We start from the raw sequence: 23,999 nt of genomic DNA, 5'->3' as shown, positions 1-23,999 counted from the left end.
TGAAGGCCAGAATATGGGAACTGGATTCAAAACACAAGCAGGCCAAAATTTGGGAAAACGTCCCAATGTTAGTGATCAAGGCAGAGTTCAAGGTCTGGACCTAGACGAGGAGTATGAATGCGATATATTACAGGTAAGTACCTGAGACCGGTCAGAAAATAGCTGGTGGGCAATCAGAAAACTAAATATCCAAAAAACTTAAGAATCCCATAAAGAAAAGGCAAACTCATAAATTCAGGAAGACATTTTACAATAGACAGAACAGCCCAGAACTTCCCTGAGGGTTCTCCCTCCCAAGTGGCTATGCGTGTGTGATTGCCCAGAGGACAGGGATGTCCCAGAGCACAGAAACCCAAGGCCGGGCCCCGGCCTTCTAGAATCTTAACATTTAAGACTGCTATTGTTTCTGTGTCTCATCACTGTCTACCCAAATGGGTGGAAACCGGCAACACGCACAACCCAGAAGATTGCCTAAGATGATTCATATTTCACTTGAGACTACTAATGTAATTGCTTTCTCCCTAAGAAGGACTCTTTGACCTGTATTTTTTATCTAACACTCATTTTAAGAAAAACAATAGCTTGCGTTTTTAGTATGTTTTTTGAGCGGTCAGACCAAAGGGAAGTGAAGATAACCTGCACACAACGGAGCACCGTCCGCATTTCCGCCTGGGAGGTGATGTTTACGCCCACTCCAAGAGTGGCACATCAACGACCTGGAAGGCAACGCACGCTGACACCGCTGAGAACCGGTCATTCCGCCGACACATCCCGCAGTGACAGGCTTCCAATGTGGCAATGAGATACCGTCTGTTTGCAGATGCAGAATGCCATCACAAATAGAGAATCGTACGTGAGTAGTTTTAAAACCCAGGGGATTAGTCTGTGTGAGCTCAGTGAGCCAGACCTCGTAAACACCCTTGATGGGCTTAATACACATATTGGGGTCCTGGAACACTTTTCCAAACTCTGATGCAGAGACATAAAGCAACCTGGGAGAGAACTGCTGCTCCACCTGGAATCCAGTAACACTTTAGAACTGAGGAAACGGCACCTTATATTCTAATACGGTGGCTAAAAGCAAGATGACCGTGATTTGGTTTATCAAGGCATGACTCATACGAAATAAAACAGAAAACTCGGTAATTATCCTACTGTCTACGAGGAGTCGCTATTTTCTACACTCTGTAACTCTAATAAGTGGGCTTGCTGGATACTATTTCCAAAAATCTGGCACTATCAGTTCAAGACAGTAAACACGATGATAAAGAAAACAATGTAATGAGCTCAAAGAGACAGAGACTTGAAAGTATATTTACGACCGCATTGTCTTACATAAATTTTGGAGTGAGATAGGACAGCTGTGGTAAGTAGGCTGCGACTAACTGCCCTAATAGTAAATGCAAAAACACAAGGTCAATGCCAACAACATTAAGGGCAAATACAAATTAAAAATAGGGGCACCTTGGGGCGCCTGGGTGGCTCAGTTGGTTGAGTGTCTGACTTCGGCTCAGGTCATGATCTCATGGCTCATGAGTTCGAGCCCTGCATCCGGCTCTGCTGACAGCCCAGAGCCTGGAGCCTGCTTCAGATTCTGTGTCTCGCTCTCTCTCTGCCCCTAACCCAACTTGCATTCTGTCTCTGTCTCTCTCAAAATATAAATAAACATTAAAAAAAATTAAAAAAAAAAATAAAAATAGGGGCACCTGGGTGGCTCCGTTGCTTAAGTGTCCAACTTCGGCTCAGGTCATGATCTCGCGGTTCACGAGTTCGAGCCCTGCCTAGGGCTCTGTGCTGACAGCTCAGAGCCTGGAGCCTGCTTCAGATCCTGTGTCTCCCTCTCTCTCTGCCCCTCCCCCTGCTTGTGCTTGCTCTCTCTCGCTCTCTCCCTCTCTCTCAAAAATAAACGTTAAAAAAAACTTTTAAAAATAAATTAAAAATAAGAGGCTTAATTCTTCCTGTCGAATACAAGAGATTCCCCTCCTCTCCTTTTTCTCATCATTTACTCTAGAAAATGTGTAATTCTAAGCACTTTCTCCTCTTTGAAATGTCTATACCCCCTTTTGAAGATTGAGCCTTCTGTCAGCTTCATGGCTTGAGGAAAGCCTTTTCTCAAGGACCCGTGAACCACCTCTTGGAAATGTAAACTTCATGGGAGCCAGCACCCCATCTCCCAGTTTTCTAGAAGGGTAGGCACCTAAGTCAGAGGGCCAGGTTTCAAAAACTGCCTCCGACCCTAAAAATAGAAGTCTGTTTTTCCTCTGGATAAAGCCAAGTAGCTCACACAGATGGTCACCTCAATTCCCAGATGAATCTAGGATGAACTGTTTGTGACACATGATGCTATCAAGTCCTCTTACTTGAGGAATAGTTATGGTTTATTGTTTCAGAATATGTATGTTATGAGTTCCATCTGCTTGGCTATATAACAGGCTGTGGTTGCCCTCTGCCTTTATACTCTCTTAGTGAATGGCCTGTGATACGCGTCACATTCTGGTTTAAGGCTTCTTCAATAATAAAAGTGTTTTCTTTTTCTACCACCTTTGTCAAGAGAATCTCTAGGTTGGAAGAACACTTTAGTGTTTAGTTCTATTTCCCCAACACTTTCCACAGTTACAAAGACTATGCTTTGTCCCACCAGAATCCTGCCATGGGACACTAAAAGAAAATGTGTGTGATAATTTTAACTTTAAAGAAAGGACGTTCTGTTTTCTTATACAGCTTCTGATGCTAAGCTCTACCAAGATTCCTAACCCACAGGAAAAATCAGATCAGAAATATTTACTGTTTTCAACTCGCACATTTTGGTGTAATTTTTTATGCACCCAATAAATAAGGAATACGGGAACTGATTTTTTTTACTTTAATTTAAATGAAATGTAGCCGTGTGTGGCTGATCGCTCTACTATTGAAAACCAGAGGTTTAAAAATTTTGTTTGCTTGCCATTTCATGGCTCTATCCGTGAATGTGGAGTCTCAAGCAAGGCAAGAAAAGTCCAATTTTACGTCCCCATGGGTCCATCATATGTGCCTTAGGAGTCCAATCACCTCCATACCTCTAGCCAAAGAGCCGCTTGATTTCACCCACAAAATTTCATTAAACGGTAAAGAAAATCATACCAATAGAAACTCAGATCTACAGAAAGTACTAAAGATTGACCAAAATGGTAAACTGTAATTATGAAAGACATTTTTGCTCATTTTCAAAAGATAATTGATGGCTTAAAGCAAAAACAACAGCAATCTATTTCAAGGTTTATAAGAAACAAAAATAAAATCTGTCACTAGAAGAGCAAAACGGAGGAGAGCATAAAATGGAAGCACACTCTTTGAAAGTTCGCACATTAACAATTAAGTGGTGTATTTCCTGAAGATGGTCGGTGAAGGGTTAAATATGCAAAGTGTAGAAGATCTAAACCAACCACTAATAAATCAATATTGGAGATAAATATAATACTAAAGGGGCCCCTGGGTGGTTCAGTCAGTTGTGCACCGACTCTCAGTTTCAGCTCAGCTCATGATCTCAAGGTTGGTGGGTTTGAGCCCCGTGTCAGGCTGTGTGCTAACAGTGTGGAGCCTGCTTGGGATTCTCTCTCTCTCTGCCCCCCCCCCCCGCCCGTGCATGTGCTCTCTCACTCCCTCTCTCTCAAAATAAATAAGCTCTTAAAAACTGGGGCGCCTGGGTGGCTCAGTCGGTTAAGCGGCCGACTTCCGCTCAGGTCATGATCTCGCGGTCTGTGAGTTCGAGCCCCGCGTCGGGCTCTGTGCTGACTGCTCAGAGCCCGGAGCCTGTTTCAGATTCTGTGTCTCCCTCTCTCTCTGACCCTCCCCCGTTCATGCTCTGTCTCTCTCTGTCTCAAAAATAAATAAACGTTAAAAAAAAAAATTAAAAAAAAAAAAAAAACTAAAATGAAAACTAGCTTATCAGGGCACCTGGGTGGCTCAGTTGGTCAAGCGTCCGGCTTCAGCCCAGGTCACAGTTCATGAGGTCAAGTTCTGTGTTGACAGCTCAGAACCTGGGGCCTGCTTCTGATTCTGTGTCTCCCTCTCTCTCTGCCCCTGCCCCACACACGCTCTGTCTCTCTGTCACTCTGTCTCTGTGTGTCTCTCTCTCGAAAATAAAAATAAACATTAAAAAAACATTCTTAAAAAAACTAGCTTATCAAACACTTTAAAAAATGTAATACTGAAAATTCTCAATCAGAAAGATGTCAAGAAAAAAAGAAAAAGGAAACAACAAATGAAACAAGCAGAAAACATGGCAATATGGAAGATTTAAACCCAAACGCAAGCGTAGTTACATCAAACATAATGATCTAAACGTTCTATTTCAAGGACAGAAACTGTCAGACCGCCAGAAAAAGCAACACCCAATGGAACACAGTCCAGCTCCAAGTTTGATATTTGACCGCTGAGGGCATTCAAGTCCCATGGCTCTCTCCCTGGGACCCACATCTGGGCTCGCTGGTAAGAAAGCCCTAGAGCTCCCTCCCTCGGCACCTGCAGGAAGTGCAGGGCACCAAGCAAGCCCTGACAACCAGGTTAAGGAGCTCTTACCCAGGGCCACCTCCTAACCACAGTAAAGCCCTCCTGGCACCGAAACCCGGAACCTCAGTATTCCCTGCATCCGACTCTGTGATGACAGCTCAGAGCCTGGAGCCTGCTTCCCATTCTGTCTCACTCTCTCTCCCTCCCCCACTCATGCTGTCTCTCTGTCTCTCAAAAATGAACGCTTTAAAAAAAAAATTACAAGGAAAATAAAACAGAGGAACCAGAAACTGACCCACACATACATATGTCACAAAGTTTCCAAGGTAAGTAATTATTGGGGTAAGAAGAGTCTTTTCGACAAATGATGCTGTAACAACCGAAAATTCACATGAAAACCAATGCGCCCTAACCCTTACTTAACAAAAACGTACTCAAGATAAATCATACACCTCAGTGTAAAAGCTATTAGTATAAAAGTTCTAGGGAAAAAAATAAATAAAACACAGAAGATGGTCTTAGCAAATTTGAGGTAGGCAAAGATTTCTTCTTTTTTTTTTTTAACCTAATTCTTGCTCAACATGTTTATTTTTTTCTTCTTTTTTTTCTTCAATTTATGAAATATATTGTCAAATTGGTTTCCCTACAACACCCAGTGCTCATCCCAAAAGGTGCCCTCCTCAATACCCATCACCCACCCTCCCCTCCCTCCCACCCCCATCAACCCTCAGTTTGTTCTCAGTTTTTAAGAGTCTCTTATGCTTTGGCTCTCTCCCACTCTAACCTCTTTTTTTGGCAAAGATTTCTTAAATAAGACCAAAACGAGAAAGAAAATCCAGAACTCATAGAAGAAAAAAAGCGACGAATTGGACTTCATCAAAATGTAACCCATCCCACTGCGGGGGCGCCCCCTCTCTGGCGCCCGGCAGGGACCCCGGGCATGGGGCGCGGGGTCCCCCAGGCACTGGCGTCCTGCCACGGCGGGCCAGGAGGCCGGGCGGGGGTCTCCGGGGCCCGGATCCCGGGTGTCCTTAGCGTCCTGCATCACCTTCCCCACCACCCGGCGCGTGAAGAGGCAGCCGCAGCTTCACGAGGGCCCGCAGTGGCCTACCTGGGCTTTGGGGACTGCTTGCGGCGACGGTCTCGCCCCAGGCCTCCATCTGGTGGGCTAGGACCCTCTGTCCCTTAGCAACCACACAGCACGCGCCGCCTGCTGTGTGGCTGAGGCCCAAGTGGTCCGGCGCCTCCCGGAGGCGTTCACCGTGAAGTTCACCCACGACCAGAGGTGCCCCAACCCCGACTCCAGAGGATGCTCCCACGGGGGTCACGGAGACCGTGCGCAAACAAGGGCTGAAGGGGACGAGCCAGGGCCTCACCGGGCCACCCGCCTCTCGGTCAAGACCCACCCCCGCGCAGCTGCTGTGGAAAGGTCAACTTAAGGAGGCCCGGAACCCGGGGTCACCGGGCGCTCCCAGCTCTCGCGTGAACACGTCCCTGCGTCATCGAGACCCGGATGCGGGACGTGGGGACGCGCAGCTTCAACCGCGTGCGAGCGCGCCTGCAGACTGTGAGCGGTGAGCGGCTCAAGGCGCTCTGCCGGGGCTCTGACCCCCGCCTGGGCAGGGCCAGCCTGGACGTGGCCATCCTGTTGGTCGTCTGTGATGAGGTGGAAGCAGCTTAGGTAAGTGTGCAAGACGGACTGAGCCCCAGAGGGGCTGCGCGGGGTGCTAACCCCCAGGCACCTCCAGCCCAGCCCCTGCCGCCCTCTTACCATGATTGCTGTGCAGTCGAGCCCAAAAGCCCCCTTACCCTGTCCTTTGCACTCCATGGCCTAGGTCAGCCCTCTGTGGCCATCGAGTCTACATGTCGTGTTGTGCCATGTGTCCCTTGTGGTCTGGTATGACACCGCCATTTTATCCACGTGTTTGGTCATGGCTGGGTGCCCCTCTGGCCTGTGAATCTTTGCCCACTTGTCCGTGTGCTTACTCTTGAGCTGTGTGCCTCTGTGTCACGTTCCGTGTCACATGACCCTGTGCCCCGCTTCCTGGGGTGCCTGTGTGGCTTGGGTCCATAGCCCTGGAGCCCCAGCCCAGCCCCAGCCAGTGCCTTCCGCTCTGGCAGCAGGGGCAGCTGCGCCGTCCTCCCACAGCCACCTCTGGGGCCCCAGCCTGGCCTCACCACATTCCAGGGGCTTAGCGCCATGCCCTGCCACCCTCGTCCTGCCACGGGCCTTAACTGACCCTCAGGCCCTCCCTCTTCTGGCACAGGGTGGGTACCCACCACTCTCCCCAAGGCAGAATAAACTGGATCCTGGGCAGACGGCGGGGGGTGGGCGGAATGAAAGAAGAGAGTTAGAAAAGCAATCCGTATATTTGACGTGGAATTTGTATTCAGAATATATTAAGAGCAATTACAAATCCACAACGGCAAGACAATGTAATAGAAACAGGCAAACGCTTTGGACAGACACTTTACCGAAGAAGAGAACCACAGTGAGAGAACACCTGCACGCCCATTAGAATGTGTGCGATGGAGAAGACCGGCCACACCAACCACGGGTGAGAATGCAGAGCAACTGGGCTGCTCATACGCTCCTGGTAGGAGTGGAACATGGAGAACATTTCTTAGAAATTTAAACGTATCATATGATACAGCAATTTCACTCCTAGATGTCTAAATGAAAACATACGTCTGCATAAAGACTCACGCGCACAAATGTGCATAGTAGTGTTATGCATGGTGGCCAAATGCCAGAAGCAACACAAAAGCCCATCAGTGGGTAAGTGGGTAAACAAGATGTGGTTTCTCCAGACAGCAGAATAGTGTTTGTCAGTAAAGAGTAACAAACTACCGACACCTCAGCAACGTTGATGAATCTCAAAAACACAACGCTGAGCAAAAAGAAGGGGGCACAAAAGAGGATATCCTATCTGAATCCACTCGAATGAAACCCTAGAAATGACAAATCTACCCTGACGTGATTGAAGGCAGATCAGCAGTTGCTGGGCTGGCGGTTGACCGGGAAGCAAAAGAAGAGAAACTTGCAGGGATAATGGAAATATTCTGCATCTTGGTTGTGGTGTTTTCATGGATACATACATTTACAAAGATTCACCTTCTACATTTCAAGTAGGTGAATTATTTTATGTAAATTGCATCTCTGTCAAGCCAATTAACTGTTAATTTTTTTAAGTCTCTTCTGAACCTTCCTATGGAAAAATCCCAAATAACATAAGTAGATACTCTCCCCCCCAGAAGATAGAGCTTAATCCCTCCACCGCCAGTAGGATAAATGGAACTTAGTGACTTGCTTTCAAAGAGTATAGAGTACGAAAGGGGGAAAATAGCAACTTTATAGTGTAGAAACCTGACAGGCTCTACCTGAAGGAGGAGATCAAGGTTAACATCCCCAGTGATGTCACGTACATGTCAGGTTCTTCCTCATATGATGTAATGAGAAGGCACTTCACCTCTGTGATATTCTTTCAGAAATCCCAGAACCCCTGTCTAACCATGAGGAAACAAGTCAGGCAAGCCCCAAATACAAAATACCAAACCAGTGCCCCTCAAAACTGCCGAGGTCATGAAAAACAAGAAAAGGTTGGTAAATTGTCACAGATCAGAGGAGACTGTGGAGATATGACAACGAAACGTGTTGTTATTTTCTGTACTAGATTCTAGAACACCTAATGGACGTTAATGAAAAAATTAATGGTAACATCCAGGTAAAGCCTGGAGTTTACCCAATAGTAATTATGTTAATTTTCTATTACTTCATAATCAAGTACCAAAAATATTCCCACACAGCTCTATGGATCAGAAGTCCTGGTACAATGGGACCAAATCCCATTTAGGGACTACCCCCAGGGACTTACAAAGCTGGAATCAGAGTATCAGCCAGGCTGTGCTCCTTTCTAGAGGCTCTGAGGAAGAATACACTTCAGCTGGGTCGTTGGTCAAATTTATCTGTTGCACTTACAAGACTGAGTTTCCCACTTACTTACCGTCTGTGAGTTAAGGGTCACCGTAAACGTCTGAAGACTCTCAGGGCCTCGCCACATAGCATCCTCCATGTTCAAAGTTAGCAAGAGAATTTTGCTTCTATCAAATCCCTCGGGCTTTGCCTCTGACATCCCTGTCTCTGAGCTCTAGACCAAGATGCTACAGGTTCATGGGATTAGACCAGGCCCACCCTGGTAATTTCCCTTCCCTAAAGTGAACTGATTTGGATTCTCAGTTGCTTCTGCAAATTCCCTTCACAGCAACACCTACATTAGTATTGGATTGACTAGGACACCAGGTGGAATCGTAGAATGCTGCCTGCCACAGTGACCGATGTACCAACATTGATTTCTTCGATTTGACAAACATGCCCTAGTGCTGTGAGATGATAACATTAGGGCAAGGAGTTTATGGAAACTCACCGTACCATCTTTGCAACTTTTTAAATCTAAAACTATTCCAAATAAAAGGTTTGTGTAGAAAACAGTGTCTTCAAAAATCCGAAGTAAATGGAATGTGCCATCTTGTGCCTCCTGGGACACAAACTGATAGAATCACTGTATTTGATGACTGTGAACAGTAGCAGCATAGAGGATTGAGGAGCAATGAGGAACAATAACAAGGAAGCAGGAGGAGGAGGGAGAGAAGAGGAAAAGGAAGAGAAAGAGAAACAGGAGGAGGGGGAAGCAGCAGCTTACATTTATTGACCATTTAAGTGCCAGGCATTTTCTTAAGTACTGTGTAGAAATAGTCTTATTTAACCTCTGCAATGACCAGACAGGGCATTATCTTATTGAGTTATCTCCTGATGTTACAGTTGAGGAAATTGCAATAGAAAAGGTTACATGGCTTCCTGGAAGTCGCACAGTCAGTCAGTGCTGGAGGCGGGAATCAAATTTGGGTAATCGGACTCCTGAGTCTTCATTCAGAAGCATCTTCCCATTTGATTCCCCATAGTTCACACATCCACAACATCAACCCACTCCTTCACCCATTCTGCTCTTCCCTGAAAAGCAGGTCGCTTCCAAAGAATGTAACATACGCAGTAGTTTACATTTGACTCAAATACTAGTAGTGCGAATGCAGTCCACCACCATGAAAGCCCAAATGACAGTGTCCTGAAATGCCTTGCATAAGAGAATATTTGAAACCCCAGTCATCTCACGTGTCTTTTTCCCTGTGCATAGAGCTCCGAGCTCATTCTGATGAGCTTGTGTTTATTTGTAAACACATTCTTTTTTTTTTAATGTTTATTTATTTTTGAAAGAGTGAGACAGAGAGACAGAGCATGAGCAGGGGAGGGACAGAGAGAGGGAGACACAGAATCCAAAGCAGGCTCCAGGCTTGAGCTGTCAGCACAGAAACCCAACGCAGGGCTTGAACCCAGAACTGAGAGATCTTGACCTGAGCTGAAGTCGGCACTTAGCCAACTGAGCCACCCAGGCGCCCTGTAAACACGTTCCTATGCATAGAGTTTGATCTACTGCGATTATATTTCCAATGAGATCTTAGCCAACCTATCTATTTTCGAGCAGATGTGAATTATCCAATTCATTCTGAGAACAAGAAACAAAAGATTGACTTGCAAAACAATTAAGTGGAATCTTTTTTAAGATTAAACTCTGAGAGTTTTCTCTTCTTGAGAAATTTCTCTTCTCTTACAGCATATCGGCTGTGCCATTGGCACTCCCAATATCTGCAGCAGATGAAAATATTTTTAATCAATCCCTCAAAACAACTAGGAGTTCAGGCATCCCCAAAAACGTGGGTCCCAACTTCCCTGCTATCTTTCAAGCTTTTGTCTAAGGGGGCTATATATTCTTCAGGATTCTTCAGGCACCGAGTAACAAAACTCAGGGGTTTTTTTGTTTTGTTTTGCTTTTTTGGTAGAGTGGTGAAAACAGTATATCAAGTTCTCTCTCCATAGATACATGACAGGTAGGTAGTGGGTAGGTAAGTGGGTAGGTAAATAGGTAGGTAGGCAGGTAGATACATGATAGATGTCTCCTTTTTTCAGATCACTTGTTTTCAGTATTGATCTCATCTTCTACTATATAAAGGAAAGCTTCCTATGTCACAAGAAGACTAGTGTTTGACTTCAGCTACTACCTAGATTATCTTCCAGCTAGTAACCCTCAAGAGAGCTTCTCTCCTCCCATCTTTATGTGAAGTCCCAGACCACATTCCCACCCTTTACACAGATTACTGTGGCTGGAAGATAAGTTAACAATGATTGGCTAAGCCCAGAACATGTCACCTTTCAAGGGCCTTTAGTACTGTGGTTACTTCGTACTAATGGTTAGCAACCTCACCCAGATTGGCACCAGAAAGGACTTCACCAACAGCTCCTCTGCTGTTTGCCAAATAGGATGTTGCTCAACTGGGTCACTTGGCTTTTTGTCCCAAGGCCATCCACTTATAGACCTGCCCAGCTCCATTGAGGACATTTGTGAAACCAAAAAAAGAGATCCTGGACGCTTGGTCAAGGATATGTGGAGTGAGGAGGCTCTATCACTGAGGCTGGTAGACAAGCACCAGTTAAGATCCTGAACTGCCATTGTAGTTGGTGACACCTCTGTCATATCTGTCTTCTTATCAGAACATCCCGACCTGCATTTTGAGCCACTGTACTTTCTAAAGCCTTATTACTCATAACTCAGATGAATCACCTCCTCCCTTGCTTCCTTGCCTTTTTAAATAAACTTCAGTTTAGGGGCGCCTGGGTGGCTCAGTCGGTTAAGTGTCTGACTTCGACTCAGGTCATAATCTCATGGTTCGTGGGTTCAAGCCCCACATCAGGCTCTGTGCTGACAGTGCAGAGCCTGGAGCCTGCTTCGGATTCTATGTCTCCCTCTCTTTCTCTCTGCCCCTCACCCGCTCGCTCTCTCTCTCTCTCTCTCTCTCGCTTGCTCAAAAATAAATAAACATTAAAAAAGAAAAAAAATCACTCAACAAAATACCCATTAACACTCCTTTTAAATTCCTTTTTAAATTCCTTTAAACATCTTATTTCATGCTTCTTTTATTCTTATTTTATGTGTAATAAATGTGTACATATTTAAGGTATACAACCTAATGATTTGATATCCAAATTAAAATGATCCCATTCACCATAGCATCAAAAATTGTCAAAATAAATTCAATGAAAAAAGGATTTGTACACTTAAATCTATAAAATATTGCTGAAAGAAATGAAATTACTAAGTAAACGGAGAGACATTTGATATTCATGGATTAGAAAATTCAGTATTGAACAAATTGGTCCATAGATTTAATGCCATTCCTATCAAAATTCCAGTAGGCTTTTTAAATAAATTGACAAACTGATTCTCAATTTTACATGAAAATGCACAAGACCTAGTCTAACCAAAAAGGATTCTGAAAAAGAACAAAGTAATTACACTCACTGATTTCAAAATTTACTACAAAGTTATAGTAATCAAGACAATGCAGTATGGTCATATCAGTAAGCATATAAATCAACAGAACAAAATTGAGACACCAGAAATAAAACCTTATATTTATGGCTAATTGATTTCAATAAAGGTACCCAGACAATTCAGTGAAGAAAGAATTGTCTTTTTGATAAATGATGCTGTGGATAATGATACATCTGTATACAAAAAAAATCATAACCTAGACCTTACCTCACGACACAGACACACACACACACACACGCAGAAATGGACCATGGATTTAAATGGAAGAGTTAAAACTGTAAAACTTCTAGAAGAAAACAGGAGAAAATCTTTGTAAACTTGGATTAGGGAAAGAGTTTCCTAGATACACCAAAAACATTATCCTTCAAAGATAATATTGCTACATTAGACTCTGCACTTCAAAAGACGCCATAAAACTGTCAGATACTGCTTCACAATCACCAGGACAGCTATTGGCGAAGAGGAGTAGAAATGGTACCCTCCTACATTGCTATGAGATTGTAAAATGGTTGCAGCCCTTCTGGAAAACAATTTGGCAGTTCCTCAAAATGACAAACACAAAGGCACTAATCCCATTTCTAGGTATGTACCCAAGAGAAATGGAAATATGTGTCCACACAAAACTTGTATACAAAATGTTCATAGCTGAGCTATTCACAATAGCCAAAAAGCAGAAACAATATAAACGTTCATCAGTTGATGAATGGATAAACAAAATCTGAAATATCCACGTAACAGAATATTACTCAGCCATAAAAAGAATGAAGTATTGATTTATGCTGTGACTTGGAGGAACCTTGAAAATCTTATGCTAAGAAGTCAGATGCAAAAAAAAAACCCTACATATTTAACAATTTCATTTATATGAAATATCAAAGAAAATTTTACAAATACAGAAAACAAATCAATAGTTGCCTGGGATTGGGGATGGAAACAAGCATCAGGGAAACATTGTAGGATGATGGATATGTTCCAAAACTGGATTGTGGTAACAGATGCACAACTATAGAAATCTACCAAAAATCATTGAACCATAAATTTCCAAAGCGTGGATTTTATAGTAGGTAAATTACAGTTCAATAGAGCTGTTAAAAATAATTGATAGGCTACAATATTTATCTTCTCAAAATCGCCTTTATTTCACAATATCAAAAGGCTTACACAACTGACAACAGATAATATGCTCCGTTTGAAGAGAAGATGAAAATATGGGAATCCTTTGTCTGATACATTGTTTTATTTTTTCCTGGCTTTAAGCCTGAATTTATGTTTTGCTGACGTGCTTCTAAATCCTCTTTCTTCTATGCACTTTGCTGCACTTGCCGAGAAAGAAAAAAGTAACACATGAATCGAGTAAATTACTGTTTTATTTAGGCGCGCCTGAGTGGCTCAGTTGAGCTTCCGACTGGCTCAGGTCATGATCTCGCGGTCCATGAGTTCCAGCCCCGCTTGGGGCTCGGTGCTAACAGCTCGGAGCTTGGAGTCTGTTTCAGATTCTGTGTCTCCCTCCCTCTCTGACCCTACCCCATTCATTCTCTCTCTCTCACAAATAAACAAACGTTAAAAAAAAAAAAAACCTCCCCCATTCATGCTCTGTCTCTCTGTCTCAAAAATAAATAAACGTTAAAAAAATTTTTTTAAATTACTGTTTTATTTGTGTATTACATCAAACTATTGGAACTAGAGGGACTCCAAGAATCACTAGTCTGTGTCTTTTCTGAAGAGTCTGTTTCTCGCCATTAGTACACAAAACCACAAGAGGTTGATTTACTTCCAGAAGAAATCAACAGATTATTACCGAGCCTCGATTTAACTTGGTTTTTACTGAGCACAAACAAAAGGACGTTTCAGCTTTAAGGAGAATTATAAGTACACGCACCCTGTTACAGTCACCGGGTCATTGATTTTGATGGTAAGATTGGAATGCAAGCAAGTAAGACAATTTTTCTTAAAGAACGGGCTATGTCCGTAGTCTTAACTGATACTCTAACACTGGTTTTCCGCCAAGGCCATGACTGTCCTAAGGAGAAGAGAATCTACCGAAGAAGAGGATGCTGTTGGACTCATTGTGCCTGACGAAGAACAGGAAAGGGTGATTGCAATGAAAATGTTCATAACCCGGCGCCAGTGTGAGAGCAAAGCCCACACCGGTGCCTGCTGCGGCCTCAGTCCCTTCCTCGGTGACCGCCACAAAGGCCCTGTGCAGGAACTTCTTCACCTGCAGCCCGGAGTGTGAGGACAGCCCCGGAGAGTCCGTTCTGTACTCGCTGAAAGCGTCTGCCGGCCCCATGGCTGCCAAGACAGCCTCCAGGGCCTCCAGATCGTACCCATCTTCCACTTCAAACCGCGGTAAGTGCAAGGTCACGTTCCTTTCTTCCATATGCCCCGGGTTAGTCCACTCTACTAAATTTTCTGGAGTTACTTGATCTATAATCTATGCAGGAAAAGTGGTATGATTATCGACACAAAGTTAGAACACTGTAACACTGATTTGAAGCTGTTAGAAATGATTAATTTTAATAATGCACAAAAGAAATGTTATTCCACTAGACCGTTGTCTTTATAGCAGGCACTTGTCTTATACTTCTTTATTCATCTTTATGTATGTGAAAACTCAGTAGTAGTAAATGAATTTTTAAGGATGAGAAATAAGGTATTTCTTATTCTATCAATCCACATATTATTTCATTTTTTACTATTCCCCTGTACTCTTTTATGCATACATAATGTATAATTTATATAGAATAAGTCATATATTTATATGAATTATCTGTAATAAATATGTAATAATATACCTTACATAATATATATGTCTACTTAACATGATATATATATTTACATAGTTGCAATTACAGTGAATGTCCATGTTACTTGTTTTAATGTAAACTTTTTCAGAGGTCTGTATCTCTCCTAAATATCTTCAGACTGATAGATAATACTTCCATTGAGCTGATAAATTTTGCCAAACATTCATCCACTCATTTTACGATCATCTAGTAAGTATGCAGCATGATAGATGCTGATAGATATTGTGGATCTGAAAATAGCGATGATGATGATGATGATGATGATGATGATGATGATGATGGTGATGATGAATTTTGAACTAGGTATCTTAGTATATTTAATGCAGAAATTACTGATTTGACTCAGAAAAGCAATTTTGTTTCTTCTGAACTGGAATTTTGGAGTCAGAGTATGAATACTCTTAAAGCTTTCATACATATTGGCATTCTGCTATCCCAAATTTTTCCAACATGCAAAGCAACTAGAGATGTTTCACAGCCAGAGAACAGCATCTAGTATCATAATAATATAGCATCCATCATTTATCAAGTTCTTTCCATGTACTGGACCTCTTTTTGGAGCTATCTTAGACTAGGTTTAAATGAAGGGGGACTAAATCAAAGGGTTCAAGATTAAAGATCTTATGGATTTGGAGCGATTATTATGTGTCAATGGAGGTTCATCTTTGGATTAAAAAAATTACCACTCTGGTAAGTGATGTTGATTATGGAGGAGACTGTGTATGTGGGGGCAGGGAGGAAATGGGAAATCTCTGTACCTTCCTCTTAATTTTGCTGTGAACCAAAACTGCTCCAAAAAAATAAAATAAAATAAAATCTTTAAAAAGAAATTAGGGGTGTCTGGGTGGCTCAGTCAGTTAAGCGATCGACTCTATTTTGGTTCAGGTCATGATCTCACTGTTCATGAGTCTGAGAGCCCCACATCAGGCTCTGTGCTAACAGCAGAGCCTGTTGGGATTCTCTCTCTCTCCCTCTCTCTCTGTTCCTCCCCCACTTGTGCCCTCTCTCTCAAAATAAATCAAGACACTTAAAATTTTTTTAAAACAAATAAAAAGAAATTAAAGTTCCAAGAAAGAAATTCAGGAAGTCTAATAGCCTACTGAACAGGATGCAAAATTTGCTGTATGTGCAAATGCCGTTCTTTTCTGGGGAAAAGGTGCACAGAGATCAACCATTTCTCAGAATAGTCGCTGATCTTTGGAACTCCTATATGACCTTAAATGTTCGTGTTCGCTCATCCCCAACTATTTCGGTATTGGTTGTTTTCAGGAAACCCGATACTGCTTAAGGCCCCTTTTTAGACATCCGTCTGTAGCTGCTGCACAGAGTAAGGAACAGTGTCTGCTCGACACCAGCTCCAGATCAGTAGTCCTGTTTCCAAGCTTACCCAGAAACAAGCTTTGGGACACAAAGCCTCAGGAGATGAAAGCAAGACTGGGGAGATGCAAGGTGTTACCTTCTCCAGGCCATCTGTGTCATTGGGCAGCAACACACACAGGCTTAGGTCATTGTTTCTATACGGAATTCCCAGAATCTTGGCTTGTAAGTCCTCCAGGAAAGTGAAGCTGTAGGTATGGGTCTGTGTCATCATCGGCACACATTTGCTCGCACTCTGCAACAAAGCAATAGAGCGTGCAGTGTCAGAGGAGGCGGAAGACAGCCAGGTTCGCCCACCAAAGTGATTGGCTCCCCCAAAAATAGTGCTAAAGATCAGGGCCTCCAGTCAGTATTTGCTGTCTACCATGTTCGTTTGCTCAAGTAGGGCTTTAGGGTGTACGTTCCACGTGTCAACACATCACATACATAAATTAGGGGCCATACCTTATTCAGCCAAAACTCTTCCTCTTTGGTATTTTCTTTCTTAAACTCCCTGTCCCATTGCCCTTTAAAATAAACTGTGTTCACCAGCGCCAGCTTGGTGAAGCTGTCTAGAGAACCATCTGGAAACAGGTCCTTGATTTTTTCTGCAAATGAACAACAACAACAACAAAGTTGGCCCATCTTCAAAATCACAAGTGCTAGGCAAGGCAGATACGATGAAGGTGGACTTGACTCGTCACTAAAAACTCAGCCGGGCCAGCACCTGAGGGCCTTGCCGACAAAGGGTTTGCTGGCAGGGTTGTAGGGAGGCCCTCGCTTTGCCCACAGCCCGTGTGTCCCATTGGATAAATTGAAGTACGATGGTTAAGCGTTCAGGTTCTGGGACCGGACTGCCTCTGTTAGCATCCAGTTTTGCCTCTTACCAGTTGAGGAATCTTGGGCAAGTTATTTAAGCTCGCTGTGCCTCAGTTTCCACATCTGCAAAACAGGAATAAAACCTGCCTCATGGAGTGGTTATGAGGAGTAGATGACTTAATATGTGTAGAGCACTTGGAGCGCTCTCCAGCTCATAAGAAGCACGCAGTAAGTGTAAGCTCTTATTTTTACCCATTTGATATAGTTACCACCCAACACTTAGGGATTTATTATATTATTGGAAAAGAAACTGATGTTTTTGTCTCTGGGTTTAGCCCCTCCCACACTAAATTCTGAAGAATATTGCCATCAGTCAACCCTTTGATAGACCCTCCTTTTTTCCTGCTCTTCAAATTTTATTTTATTTTTTGGTCTAAGTATAAAGATGGAAAAATTGTATTGTGAAATAATAATGTCTTCCTGATAACTGGAATTTTAAAAAATGTATTCTGAAATTCTAACACTAAAGTATCAGCTATTGCCCCCCTCCCCAAGTGTATTTCCATATTAAATAGTCCTCTCTGGTATTTCTTGTGTGTTTGGCTCATACTAGGGGATAAGGAGAGAGCATGAAGTGAGGCTTTGTCAAGTTCTGTGCTGAGGATGGGGCTGAAAGTTGTTACCGTCCCAGCATGATGCTCTAGTGGAGATGAAGGCCAGGAAGCCCCAGCTGGAGGCCATAAAGATCTTGGTGGGAGGAGAGCTAAATGTCTCTCACTTGACAAGAGAAAGGAGACACTCTATGACATTTCCTCTTACAGACCCAGACTAAGAAAGAAAGGCTCTCATATAAAGGAAAAGATGTGAACCCAACACAGACACGGGTCCAGTTTCAGGAGTCCCGAAGATACTGTGAGGCACAGCCATGTTCAAATCATTCTCCGTTATGGAGCTGGCTTCCTGCGGTCCCTCCCTGGGGCCCCCTTGGCTCTCTCCCATTTGCTGAGACTATTCCACTCTCTGTAGTGTCTTCTCCCACTCCTCATGCCCAGCCCTGCCCTTCTAACCCTAACAAACTTATCTCAAGTCTGAACCCCCCAAAGGCTTGTGCACCCTGGCACCCTATGAGTGTCCAGCTCAGAGCAGGTGCTCAAGAAGCATTTTATGATGAATGACCCATCCATACTGTACCCTTTGTTTGGCTTTCGACCCAGGAATTAATCTTCTTTCGACTTTCGTCTGCTGCATTTACAAAGTCAACAGGTTCCAGAGAAGCGTGGTAATATTTTTCCACATAATCTAAGTATTTCTTTAGGAGGAACAGGGAAAGAATAGAAGGAGGTTGAAAATTCAGTTTATTTTGAAAAACGGAAATTCAGTTTATCTATTTCCAACATCTCTAGAAAATGTGTCTGTACATTAAAGATGGCTGACATTGTTATCAGGGTGTCTTAGGACCTGGGAAAATCACTTCTGAGTACTTCCAGGCCCGTTTTTGGCAGGTACGATAGGGTTAAGGCAAAAAGCAGATTTAGACTGCCAGAATTAAAAAGAAGCTCCCAAAGGGCCTGAATGTCTGGAGAACAGGCAGGGGAACACCCAGTGATGTGGACTGAGCCAGGCAGTCAGCTCAGGCAGTATGCCTCCAGGACCCACAGTCCTAAATGGGCCATCGGCCATTCATGAATACCACTCACAAGTGTGGTGGATACAGCTAAACTTACTTGAAGGAAGAGGTATGTCTTTTCTCCAAAGAGCCTGTTGGCTATTCTTAGTTCATAACCATTAGTGGATTTGCCTATCTCACTCAAAAACTCTTGGAATTGGTGATGTATCTCTTCTGTCTTCTCAATCTTCAAAATCAAAACAATATATATGTTATATATATGATATGCTGTATTTTTATAATAAAGTAAGCTCAATAAAAGACAATGTTATTAAGAAAGTCATAAGGAAGAGAAAATACATTTACAGTACTGTATTTATCAAAAAAAAGATCTGCATCTAAGTGGACCTGTGCCATTCAACCCCATGTTGTTCAAGGGTCAGCTATCCCTGAATATCAATGACTGGTGACTTCAAGGCCAGTGGGGTTTCAGTTCCCACTCTCTCTGTACAACTGTATGAAATGGGCCAATATACACTGCCAAGTGGTACAGATATTGGTATGATCCCCTTGGCAAACAGTTTGGTGATATTTAATAAAGTTGAACATACATACACCCTACCTTCCAGATACGTACTATAGACCAGTGTTGCCCCATAGAAATATAATGCAAGCCACAAATGTGAGCCACATATATAATCTCTTTTTTAAAGTTTTTATTATTTTAGAGAGGGAGAGAGCGTGAGTGGGGGAGAGGGGCAGAGGAGAGAGAGAGAATCTTAAGTAGGCTCCACACTCAGCGTGGGGCCTGATGTGGGGCTTGATCCCACAACCTCAGGATCATTTCTTGAGTCAGATGCTTTACCAACTGAACCACCCAGGCTCCCCAGCCACCTATATAATCTTAAATTTTCTAGTGACTACATTCTTAAAAGTAAAAAGCAGATAAAATCAAACGTAGTATTATATTTTATCAAACCAAATATATCTAGAACATCATTTTGACGTAACTATAATACATAATTATATATATATATAAATATACAAGTATATATTATTTCAACAAAAATAATATATAAAAATTAAGATGTTTTATATCTGTGACATGATAAAAAAATGTATACTTGGTCTGTTTCTCCGGTGTCTAACACAGAGCTCCTAAACCTTGTAATTTGCTGACTACAAATTCCTGGGTGCTAGGAAGCATCTTTTCTTTTGATATTTTCTCTTTGATCCCAGTTCCTGACACAGAACTCCTAAATTCCTTGGAATTTCCTGGGTGATAGGGGCATCTGTTGTTCTAACAACTTCAGGATGGGGGCTGGTCATCGGAAAAGACCAAACCATAATTAGAAGCTTGGAATTTTCAGTCCCATCTCCTATCCTCCAGGGAAAGGAGAGGGGCTGGAGGTAGAGCTAATCACTGAAAGTGCCTCTATGATAAAGCTTTCATAAAAATCCCTAAACTACAGCATTTAAAGACCTTCTGGGTTGGTGAACACATCCATGTTCTAGGAGGGTGGTGCACCCCAAACTCTTGGGAAAATCTGAGACTTCACCCTATATACCTCTTCATCCAGCTATTTGTTTGTATTCTTTACAAGAAACCAGTGTTTCCCTAAGTTCTGTGAGCCATTATAGAAAATTATCAAATTTGAGTAGGGGGTAATGGAGTCCTCTGATTTGTAGCCAAGTTGGGCTGAAGTGTGAATAATCTGGGAACCTACTTCCTTGCAATTAGCATCTGAAGTAGGGCAAGTCTTGTGGAATGGAGCTCTTTAACGTGTGGGGTCTGCACTGACTTCATGCAGTTAGTGTCAAAATTGTTTAATACAAGGAAACTCACACATTCGGTGTTAGAAGTGTTGTGAGTAGTAAAACAGTTTTCCTTCAACATTATTTTCTCATACTAAGATCTTGAAATGCGATGTATATTTGACACTTACAGCACCTTTCAGTTTGAACTAGGTATATTTCAAATACTCTATAGCCAATTCAGTGGCTACCATATTTGAAAGCTCAGGACTAGAGAGACTCTCACCCAGGGAAACTACAAGGCTTGTATAAGAAGGGTCATCTGTTTTTAATAAGAAGGAAGAAAGGAAGCAAGGAAGAAAGAAATCACCTATGAACAGGATCAATGGGTTAATAGCCATGAAAATGAATCATCAATGGCTACAAGTATCCACCTAAAATAAATGAATCTTATAAATACAATCCTGAGCCCAAAATAATGAGGTTTCAAAGAATAATAAAATTTAAAAAAAATACATGCAATGAAATAATACAGAAATAACAAACACCAAGTTCAGGATAGTAGAACTTCTTCTTTCAGGAAAGGCTGGGAATGTGTTCAAGGAAAGTACTTGGGGGCATTAGCTGATTTGTCAATAGTTTATTTCTTTTTTTTTTATTATTATTTTTTAACATTCATTTTTGAAAGACAGAGACAGTGTGAATGGGGAAGGGGCAGAAAGAGAGGGAGACACAGAATTCAAAGCAGGCTCCAGGCTCCAAGCTGTCAGCACAGAGCCCGACGCGGGGCTCAAACTCACAGACTGCAAGATCATGACCTAAGCCGAAGTCGGCCGCCCAACCGACTGAGCCACCCAGGTGCCCCCTCAATAGTTTATTTCTTACACTAGAAGGGAGAATTAAAAGGTATTCAGAATTGCATTATTCAGAATTGCAGAAGTGTGTAAGAATTCCTAATACCTTTTGTACATGATATCTTAAAATTTTATCTTCAATTTTTAAAAGCAAGGTTCAGAATACTCTAAGTTTATGTGATAATGAAATGTGCATCTGGCATGTCTTTGAGCAAATCACTGTACTCCTCTGCTTTCTCATCTGTTGAAAGAGGAGATTAGAGCATGTGGCCTCCAAGACATGCCTCAGTCCTAATGTCCTTTCAGTCAGTAATTCTATTCTCCTTCATGCTTCTGTGGGTCCCAGAAAAGTCCTGAGGGGTGGACAGAGTTGCTATGCAGAGTTGTACAGGTTGTGCCCTGCACAAAGCTGAAATTCAACCGTCACCCCCCAAGGGGGCATTCCTTTTTCTAATTCCTGCAAAGATTCTGTCCAGGCTACCATGCTTGGGAGGGAGAGTGCTCTGAAAACAACTGTGCTCCGTGGTCAAGTGGACAGTGGAGCAGCTCTCTGACCCAGTTCTGTTACACAAACTTTGTAAGGAAGCCAGACTCTCCACATATGCCCCAGAGCCAACCAGACAACCTGGCTGTGTGGGACTGTGAAATGAACAGCTCGGATTGCTGGGTGATCAGAGCCACGATTTTATGGGCATCTGGTGCCGAGCCATGACTACTGTCAGGGTAGATGTGCCTTCCCCCACCCCGAGAGCTCTAACCGTCCCCAGATGCCAGCCCTGACCTCTGGACTTTCCCATGTTCGAGCAGAATGTCCTTTGAGGAGCAATACTACAACCCTAGAGCCAGAAGTGACCCTAAGAAGTCATTGGTCCTGTGCTAATACATCGTTAATGTAAAATATCAGCAAGGGAGCTTAAAATAAAAATAGAATGTAGTGATAGTATCGCCTACTACCGCCATTATTACTGGGTGAGTCAGCAGTATGTTCCAGACCTCCACTGGGTACTTCATAGAGGCTCAAAGAAAATGAATAGCTTACCCAAAGTAGCATGGCTGGTTAAGTGACTGGCTCAGGCTTTGAACTCAAATCTGTTTAACTCCTAAACCCATTCACTCTGCCATAGGGACTTTTCAGTCCATGCATATTTACATCGGAGTGGTCAAGGTGCTTTAAAGTTAAAGTCTCCTCTTGGGGCACCTGGGTGGTTCAGTCAGTTTAAACATTTGACTTCGGCTCAGGTCATGATCTCGCGGTTTGTGGATTCAAGCCCCGTGTTGGGTTCTGTGCTGACAGCTCAGAGCCTGGTGCCTGCTTCGGATTCTGTGTCTCCTTCTCTTGCACTCATTCTCTCTCTCTCCCTCTCTCTCTCTCAAAAGGAAATAAACATTAAAAAAAAATTTAAAAATAAAGTTAAAATCTCCTCTTAACATTAAGGGTTTGTTACTATATAATACCAGCAACCCTACTTGGCTGCAGTGATTAAAAACAAGCATAAACTATTACCCCTCCTACACATTTTCCCAGGGAGCCCATATCAACATAGCAGACTTACTGAAGACTGTAACACATATCTCCTCACCTTTTTTTCTTCGGCTTTGATTCTTGAGTTCCCTGCCTCTTTTTCAGAAGAGAGCATCTGGAAGGACAGAAAATATTATGGTTGTGGTCAGAATAGAGAAACCCTCACATAGAATCAGTCCGGGGGTGTTGAATGTTTGTTCAAGAAACTTCAGTGGTAGACAGGTAGCATTTCTCTCCTTGCAAAATCATGCACAGGTCTGGATTGCCCACTGATCTCACCTACATTGGTTAATCCTTTCATGTACTGATCTTTGATGCGTCTTTTATAGGCTAGTGGGGATTACGCAACTTCTTCCAGTAGGTTTTGTTCTTCATGCTGTGTCTTTAGTAGTGAGGTTAAAGACTTTGGACAAGGCCACTCACTCAGCACCCCCTCAAAGGAATTTCAAGCACCAGGGAGCAGATGGCTTGGCGATATTTGGAGAGGGAGGAGGACTTCCCTCATAGACCTGCAATTGCCCTGTGCCTTCACGTGCATTCTCTGTTGCCCAGCCCCATTTCAGGGTAATGCCGGAGGGCTGCCCCCAGAGACGAGCCTGCCTGGACAGCTTCCTTACCTTCTGTAACTGGGCCGCGGTGGCTCCTTGGGTCCCGAAGACGAGCATGCCGATGGCAGCTGAAATGCCCACGGGGGAAAAGAAGATGTTGCCATCTTTTGTCTTATTCAGCTTTTGGAAGAGATTAAACCCAAACCTTGTGTATGCTGCAGCAAGCGAATCCATGAAGATCCCAGCAAGATCTAGAACAGCAACAACAGTCAAAACCAAACAAGTTCATTTCACCTATTTGAATTGCTTTCTGTCACAGGAACCCGTCCTGCTTCTCTTCCTGTCCGTGCATTGATTCAGGAAACAGAGATGTTCATCCTCCCAGGGAAAAGTCACTGCTGCCTGCTTCTCACCCCTTTCCTTGGCCTTCTCTGGACAGGAGACGCGAATCAATCTGGCATCATCCGGTGTTTCTGTTCTCATTTCCCTAGGCATCAGGGTTGACACCTAAATGGTTTTTTCTCTTGTTCTCTGCCAGAGTCTGCCCGTGTCTGCCTGCCCACTGCTTCCTCCCCCAGGCAGGCCCAGCCCTTTCCTGCTCCCTTCTGATGGCCCAGCTGCTGGCCTGTGACCAGGCCAGTGAAGGGCCTGAGAATTCCTGATCTCAGGTCTCCGAACCAACCTTAAAATAATAAAGTCCATAGTGGCTCCTTCTCAGGTACTTTGTATTTCTCAACTGATTGAAATCTAGTGCAGAAGAGAGTGACTGGATGGATTAACTATCTTAAACCCCAGTCCCTAA

General features: G+C 43.2%; 2 protein-coding genes and 1 long non-coding RNA gene across 6 annotated transcripts in view; 1 reads left to right on the top strand and 2 right to left on the bottom strand.

The window, feature by feature from the left end:
• SERPINB11 (serpin family B member 11) overlaps window positions 1-5,889 on the bottom strand; it is a 77,260-nt gene extending 71,371 nt beyond the window's left edge. For both annotated transcript variants that reach the window (XM_042962646.1, XM_042962644.1), the window contains exon 1: window positions 5,600-5,889. In XM_042962646.1, coding sequence (XP_042818580.1) covers window positions 5,600-5,648 — 49 coding nt within the window. In that variant the 5' untranslated portion in view covers window positions 5,649-5,889. The remainder of the gene's footprint in view (window positions 1-5,599) is intronic.
• A 170-nt stretch (window positions 5,890-6,059) lies between these two features.
• On the top strand, window positions 6,060-14,280 carry LOC122232763. Its single transcript, XR_006210157.1, has 2 exons — window positions 6,060-6,169; window positions 13,939-14,280. It is a non-coding gene; the product is annotated as an uncharacterized LOC122232763 (long non-coding RNA).
• Window positions 13,951-23,530, bottom strand: SERPINB13 (serpin family B member 13). 3 transcript variants are annotated; one of them, XM_015543757.2, is made up of 8 exons: window positions 23,267-23,530; window positions 22,681-22,764; window positions 20,246-20,248; window positions 18,637-18,765; window positions 18,104-18,221; window positions 16,559-16,701; window positions 16,194-16,349; window positions 13,951-14,364 (listed from the first exon to the last, which is right to left on the bottom strand). In XM_015543757.2, exons 1-8 carry the CDS (start codon window positions 23,429-23,431, stop codon window positions 13,951-13,953), a joined length of 1,212 nt encoding a protein of 403 aa, XP_015399243.1. In that variant the 5' UTR covers window positions 23,432-23,530. The 3 variants fall into 3 exon arrangements, with proteins under 3 accessions (XP_015399243.1, XP_007096151.1, XP_042818863.1); XM_007096089.2 differs by lacking the exon at window positions 20,246-20,248 and having other exon boundaries at window positions 22,696-22,764; XM_042962929.1 differs by lacking the exon at window positions 20,246-20,248 and having other exon boundaries at window positions 22,708-22,764; window positions 23,267-23,448.
• Window positions 23,531-23,999: the final 469 nt, after the last annotated feature.

Source organism: Panthera tigris, chromosome D3, assembly GCF_018350195.1.
Source record: "Panthera tigris isolate Pti1 chromosome D3, P.tigris_Pti1_mat1.1, whole genome shotgun sequence".
In the NCBI taxonomy this organism is placed as follows: Eukaryota; Metazoa; Chordata; class Mammalia; order Carnivora; family Felidae; genus Panthera; species Panthera tigris.
The sequence above is the reverse complement of the archived record's forward strand: the minus strand, read 5'-3'. Positions and strand labels throughout refer to the sequence as shown.